Source organism: Camarhynchus parvulus, chromosome 4A (genome assembly GCF_901933205.1).
Source record: "Camarhynchus parvulus chromosome 4A, STF_HiC, whole genome shotgun sequence".
In the NCBI taxonomy this organism is placed as follows: Eukaryota; Metazoa; Chordata; class Aves; order Passeriformes; family Thraupidae; genus Camarhynchus; species Camarhynchus parvulus.
This window is the reverse complement of record NC_044600.1, coordinates 15,098,991-15,106,095: the sequence shown is the minus strand read 5'-3', so window position 1 is coordinate 15,106,095 and position 7,105 is coordinate 15,098,991. Positions and strand designations below refer to the sequence as shown.

General features: G+C 50.9%; 1 protein-coding gene across 1 annotated transcript; it reads right to left on the bottom strand.

Annotated features, from left to right (window-relative positions):
- Positions 1–4,178: 4,178 nt before the first annotated feature.
- On the bottom strand, positions 4,179–7,007 carry LOC115914708 (nuclear cap-binding protein subunit 2). Its single transcript, XM_030967382.1, has 4 exons — positions 6,848–7,007; positions 6,502–6,683; positions 5,611–5,749; positions 4,179–4,949 (listed from the first exon to the last, which is right to left on the bottom strand). The coding sequence occupies exons 1-4, from the start codon at positions 6,932–6,934 to the stop codon at positions 4,851–4,853; spliced, it is 507 nt and encodes a 168-aa protein (XP_030823242.1). The 5' UTR covers positions 6,935–7,007; the 3' UTR covers positions 4,179–4,850.
- Positions 7,008–7,105: the final 98 nt, after the last annotated feature.

The window sequence follows — 7,105 nt, the reverse complement described above, 5'->3', positions numbered from 1 at the left end:
CAGAGCAGCTCTCTGGACACCAGATGCCTGCCACCTCCTGGGGGGTACCAAGAGGCCATGAGTGTGGCCGTGCAGGCTGGGGCAGGATGGAGATGGGGGGCTGTGCTGCTGAGCCTCTGGAGGCAGAGCTGCAGCTGCAGAGCCTGCCCCTGCACTGCTCCCTGGCCAGAACAGGCCCTGGCAGGCAGTGATGTAGCAGCAGATTAAATTCTGATCCGCTTGGGAATTAAAATAGGCTGGCAAGTCTGCTCTGCTCTGTGACACCAAATGCTTCAATGTGAGGAGTTAATGTGCCATCTTCTTCCCTGTCAATCTGAGCACTGTCAGATCCCCTTCCCTGCTGGTGGGGCAGAGCTGCAGTGGCTGCTGAGTGGGATGAATCCAGCAGCAGGGCCTGAGTCCTGGAATCTAGGGAATTGATACGGGCAGATGGGGTCACTGGTGTAAGAGCAAACTGGTATCAGCTCCTGACATTTTTGCCCCAGCACTGGGTTGTGCTCCCTCACAGTCCAGAAGGGCTCCAGGAAATCAAAGCAGGTGATGGATGAGATTCTTATCACTCCTTTCTCACCTGGCTCCAGGCAGGGCCCAACCCTTCTGTTCTCCGTGGTGAGCTTAAGCACACATGACCCAGTAGCTGTGAGGAGCCTGTGTGCATCCAATAATCCTCTTGCCCTGAGCTGTGCCAGGTGGCCAGCTCTCTATAAACACACAGGCTTAGTGCTCGCCTCTCTTTGCCTTTGCAGGCCTGGCATGATGGCTGCTGCCACAAGGTTTCTCTTCCCTTATTCTCCTTTCCTCCCAGTGCTGCAGCTGCTGCCCTGGTTCCTGCTCTTGTCCCCCAGTCCTCACTGCAATTAGGCAAAGGGGGGCTCCTCTCACAGCCTGTCCTGGAGCTGCCAGCATGCTGTGATGGCACCTGCACCCTGCAGGATGTCACCCTGGAGCTTCAGAGGAGTCTCCCTCATGAGACAGTTGTACCCCCATGGCACCCACACCTCACTGAGGTGGAAGTGAGCCTGTGACCGAGTGGTGCAGGGAGGAGATGGCAGAGGCAGCATGGGCAGTGCAAGTGGCACATTTATGGTGCAGATGGGAAGTTTTCCATCAGTGTGGCCACTTCCTGATGAACTACCCCTTCTGTGCCACCATCAAGGATCACCAAAGGCTGCACAGGTGTGCTGGTTTCCCAGTCTCATACACAAGAGATTTCTTGCTAATCACAGAGTTTTAAGGCTGTTACATCCCCCTGTCCTCCTTAAGCTTTCCCATTTTCCTGCTGTGTTTATCCAAGCAATTATTAAATCTCTAATTTATATTCTCCACACAGGACCTCACACTGATGGTGCTTTGCAAGGCTGGACAGATGACTGCTCTTATTTTTCCATTTTTATGCCAATGTCCTGTTCCATTTCACTGCATCTCAGGGCAGCCTGCACCATGGCCTGGTCAATCCTGACATTTTTTAAACCTGCTGAAGAATAAACATGCAGTTCCTTCAAGACCTGTGGCAGTTGTACAGGCACAGCTACCTGACTTGCAAAACAAACAGATAGGAGACATTTTGACAAACTAAATGTAACATCCCTCCCAGCTCAGTTATCAAGACTTTGGTGTAATGTGAGTGTTAAACTAATTTAACTGCCTGGTCTGCACATAGGTGTGCAACAGTTTCTATCATCCTGGACAAGATAATGCATGAAAAATCATGACACACTACTGAGCAGGGAGCAGCTGCTATTGTTTACATAATACAAACCAAATTTACAGACAGAATTTAACTTGTTCAATGGAATTACCTGCCCTGCCTGAGAGGTTCTGGGGGACAGATCAAAAAGGGTTTAGAACTCATCTTTTTGGACATACGAACAGGCTAGAGAGTGCTGGCCATGCTCATCTTAAAATGGGAAGAAATGCAGGGAAGGGAGTTCTTGGTTCCCTCCTCTGAAGTGATCACTAAGCATTTGTTATGTTTTATAGGCTACTCCAATTGTGGGACAGATGACAGGACAGGGAAAATTCTCCTGAATTTTCTCAAGCTGCTGTTATGAAAGATAAGGACTGGTCTGATTGAGAGCATAAGCAACTTGTTTTTGACATCAGCCCTGAGCTACTGCACAGCAGAAGAGGAAAAGCCAGCAAGACAGAAGTGCAGAGAACCATGGTAAGACTCATGCACCCTCCTCATGTCCATCTCTGTGTTTGCAAGTGACAGCAGCTTTAAGACACCAACAGATGTGTCCCCACCCAGTTTGTGTCACAGAGAAAGTGGTTTTGACACACAAACTGCAATTGCTGCAGGACTCAGTGTTGGAGTGGCTGGATACCAGGTGCCCACCAAGCCACTTGTGTCACTTTCCTCCTCAGGGGTGTCCCTACCCATGGCAAGGTGTTGGAACTAGCTGGTCTTTAAGGTCCCTTCCAACCCAACCCACTCTGTGATTCTGTGATTTGTCCAGGTTACTCCATGGAGAGGGCTCACAAGCTAACAGTAACCTGGAACATGCATTTCCCCACAGCCTGGGAAAGCTGGTGTCTCCTCCCTGCTAGCTGATGGAGACATAGTTGGTATCTTGATTACATCCACAGGCATGTGGTGACATCCCTGATTTTGTTCCCAAGAGCTGAACAGCTGTTGGGCTTCCCTACCTTCCTGCTGACTTCGGGCCCTGTTATGCCAGGGTGGGAGCAGCCATTAAGGACTCCACATGGCTGTGATCTTTCCACATGTCTCAAAGTTCTGATGAGGGCAGACTGGGTGGTTTCTGCTTCTTGTCTGAATTCCCTTGCTCCTTCCTGTATTTTTTCTCAAGGACCAGCTTCTGGATGGAACCCTTCTTCTCCCTCCTCCCCTAATAACTGGTGATACAGACCCATTGACTTCCATGTCCACTGGGTTTTTTCCACAACTGGGGCAACTGCAGTTGTTCTTGTTTGGGGCCCATCTCTACTATCACCTCAGATGGAGTTTGTCCCCAGTCTCAGTCAGGTTCCTCTCAGAGGTGGCTGGGCTCCCTGAGTTAACCACAGCCCTCTGACAGCCCTGAACTGGGCTTTGCAGGCACATGCCAAGGCCCAGTACAGTGCTGGAAGCTGCTGGTTTTCACTGGGCTAGGCACCTTCTGTCAGTTGGCATGTCAGTTTGCCAGGGTTACTTGCCTGTTCAGGTGTAGTCCCAGGCTATGGGAGGTGATAACTAGCCCAGGCATTTGCCCAAATCCTTCCACACACTCTGCCACCCACGGACCAGCTGCCTCAGGGCACATTTCAGTACTGACTCACCCAAAAATTGTCTTCTCTTACACCAGGATGACACCAGATTACACAGACCCCATGATATGCCAACTGTGTTAATTAATATCTCACATAAGGCTGAGCAGGAACAATAAAGCCACCCACACCAGGTGGGAGTGGGAAATGGATCCTCTCCACAAGGCAGCTCCCCCAGCAGAGCAAGGCCATCAGTGCCAGGGCAAAGCACAGAGCCATGGTTTGTACTAACATGTTCCCAAAGCCCAGCAAAGTAAAGAGATAAGAAATGCAGCCAACAAACACTGTGGCCCAACAGGAGCTGCCTACTTAGTAACTACTATGGCTAAAGCGCACTTAGCACAGAACAGCCATTGCCTTGGGCCCCACCCTGGGCACCAAACTGTGCTGGGCTGACCCTGCCTGGACACCAGGTACCCACCAAGCTGCTCTCTCACTCCCCTCCTCAGTGGAAGGAAGGCAGGGAGAAAGGAAGATGGGAATGGAATTTGTGGGCCAAGATAAAGGCAGTTTAATAAAGCAAAAGCAAGGCTGCATGTGGGAGCAAAGGAAAACTAAATATTTGTTCTCTACTTTTGACCAGCAGGAGATGTCCGGCCACTTCCTGGGAAGCACAGCTTCAGTACACGGAGCAGCTGCTCCAGAAGGCAGATGTTTTAATAAGGAATGCCCCCATGTCCCTTCTCTTAGCTATAACTGCTGAGCAGATGCCATAGGGTCTGGAATATCCCAAGATCTTGCTCCCACCCCAGCCTGCTGGTGAGGTGGGAATGTTACAGACAGCCTTGACGCTGTGGGAACATTGTTCAAGAATAGCCAAAACACTGGTGTTTTATCAACAGCTTCCTAGCAACCAATACAAAACACAGCTCTCCAAGGCTGCTAGGGGTAAAATTACCTTCTTCTCAGTCAGACCAAATACAACTGTTTATTTAAAAAAATTAACAGAAACTTTTAACAAAATCACACCGAACAGTGAGGATCTGAAAAGCCAGGCAGCACTGGGGGCATCACAAAGAGAAATGCTCTGCAGGCCCTGACCAACCCAAGGGCTAGATGTGCAGACAAGCACCTCCAAGTGGATGGTAAGACCTTGTCCACTTCCCTCATTCAAACAGTGATACTGTTTATTGAGCAGGTGAGGTTGTAAATTAGAAACCTGAATCTCTTGTGCATCCTCACTAGGTGCCCAGGCACCTGGAGGGCTCCAATGGTGGTAAGCTTTTAAAAAAAGTTCCATTTGAAAGCAACCACAGCTGCAGTTGCAGCTTGGAGGAAGCCACCTGCTTAAGTGCAACATGAAGAGAATGTCATAGCATAAGGTGTGTGTGACATGCTGCATTTCTTCTTGCCCAAAATCCTACAGAGCTGTCCATTTTTTCCCCTTGTTGCCCTGTATCAGCACAGAACATCCTCTCTAGCTCAGGAAGAAGGGAGAATGAACACATGTATATCCACAGTCTAAGGAGAGTCACCTTTTGCTGGAACTTGGATCTCACTCCATACCCTGATCCCAAATGTGAGAACAGGGCTAGCTCTGGAAGGACAGAGCCCTCTATGAGCTAGGAGCCACGAGGCAATTAATAGATTGCAGGCTGGTGATTTGCCTTCTGCATCTGGATGATCTTGCCAAAGCCACCTCTTCCCACATCGTAGTCTGTCCGGTATTCATCTCGCACCTGGGGCACAGCAACAACACACACATGAACAGCCAGCACTCCCTGTCCCCTGCCAGACCTCAGAATCATCATCCCCTCCTTGTTCAGCTGGTGGGGAACTGAAGTTCACATTAGAAGCACTTCAACTCGTCTGAGATCTCTTCAACTAATCCACCAAAAAGGTGGTAATGGTGGAGAAAATGACCAAAAAGGATATATTTGATTGTTGAGATTTTTTTAGGTAAGAAGCAAAGAAGACTCTAAAATATTTTTGTTCAGCTTTTCAGTACGCCCTTCTGAACTGCCAGGCTTGGCCTTCAGAACACTTTATCTCATCTAAACCTCATCTTTGCCCTTGGGGAAACTGCTGTGTTATGAGATTGGCCTGGCAGCCACACTGCTTCCCTCTACTCAAATTCTGGATCATTTCAAGGGTACTAGCTTGGATTAGGGAACATTCTGCTTGCATTGCAGGAAGTTTGGAGTTCTAAACAAAAGTGGCCTTAAGTTCTATTTCCAGCCTTTATCACCAGGTGTCAATTACCAAAACAACCTGGGAGTGAGTAACCTTGGTTCTCAGGTCTTTACAGTCTGCACATTGTTCTCCCTGAGACAAAACCAGCAAGTAAGTACACAGAGTCTTACAGGACTGAATTCAGGGATGAACTGGCATTGCTTTTACCTGTCCTCCAGTCTTTCCTCTCCCATACTGTCTCCCCTCCTTGAACCCTGCGTCCCAGTCCGTGCGGATGATGCGGTCGTCCAGCCGGGTGCCGTTGATAAACCTCATGGCGTGCTCAGCATCTGCCCTCGTGTAGTACCTGAGGCACTCTGTAAGGACAACTCAGGGTGCTTTTTGTTGGGCACAGGGAAAAAAATGAGGGAAGTATTGTATTTGAGAAGCTGAACTCTCCCCACTGCCTTTCCAGCCTTTTCTGCTCTTCTCTATGGGATCAAAAACTGCACTCATGTAAATCCAAGCTAAGACCAGCTAATGCTCAGAAAGGATTCTGTACTTTAATGTGAGTACCTGCACAGACAAGACAATGGAACAAAGACATTAAAGCCTTGCTAAGGGCAAGAAATCAGCCTTTTTGTACTATGTAAAACTTGACTGAAATAGAACAAAAGGAGAGCTTTGCACAGACAGCTCCTGGCACAACCTGTATAAGCGTGTACCCTCTGCTTGAAAATGCCCCCATGGCTTATCCTGCTACTTCCTTCAGGTGTGCAGTTGAGATGAGAAAGCAAACACGTGCTCTGGACATGGAAGATGTCAGGCTGATGACTAACAGTTCTCATTTTGGCCCTAAAGCATTAAAGAAATTAATTAATTAAAGGGGCTCTCTTCCACCTCCAGAAAATACAGCCCTGGTGGGAGTTGTCACGTATGGCACCATTATAGAGTCAGTCTCAGGGTGCAGAGAGGAAGGTGCAAGGATGGACAGGATGTGCCTGGTAGGAAGCACCTGGCTATCACTTTTCCAGCAGCAGCACAGATACGCTTGCTGTGCAGAGGAACTACAGGTGCCAACCACACCCGTACATGACAGCAGGGAACCAGAAAGGATACTCTACAAAGCAGAAGCCACAGGGGGTTTTCTTGATCTTGTCCAGACCCATGACAATCCTCTTGACATCCCCGCACTTGGAGAAGAGCTCCTGGATCTGCTCCTCGGTGGTGTAGAAGGACAGGTTGCCGACATAGAGCGTGGAGGAAATCTTCAGCGATTTCTCCTGCAGCTGCCTGCTACCCTGCGGGCACAGAGGCGCACGCCGCGGGCTCAGCGCGCTCGCCGTGCCGCTCCCGCCGCCCCGTGCCCTCCCGCTGCCCGCTTCCTCGCACGGCCTCGTCCCGGCCTCAGCCCTCCCCGCCCCGGCCGGGCCCCGCAACCCGCCACCCGCCGCGCCGGGCGCACCCGGAAGTGCTGATCGCGGTACTGGCTGATCTCGCAGTACGAGTCGCTGTTGAGCCCGCTGAGCGTGGTGTGCAGCAGCCCCGACATCGCGCCCGCCCGGGCCCCGCCGCCCGGCCCCGCCGCCGGGATCCTTCCACAACCGCCGCGCACCGGACGCGGCGAGCGGCGCGCGACGGACGCCGCTCCGCCGCCCCGCGCGATTGGCCGCGCCGCCTGTCACTCGGGGCAGGAGGCGGGGCCCCATCGCCTGGCAGCCAA

Excerpts from the sequence above, each read along its gene's own strand:
- LOC115914708 (XM_030967382.1), bottom strand. The coding sequence starts at position 6,934 with ATGTCGGGGCTGCTGCACACCACGCTCAGCGGGCTCAACAGCGACTCG. Across the intron at positions 6,684-6,847 it reads ACCGCGATCAGCACTTCCGG|GGTAGCAGGCAGCTGCAGGA; the intron begins GTGCGCCCGGCG and ends CTGTGCCCGCAG. Across the intron at positions 4,950-5,610 it reads GAGGAAAGACTGGAGGACAG|GTGCGAGATGAATACCGGAC; the intron begins GTAAAAGCAATG and ends GCTGTGCCCCAG.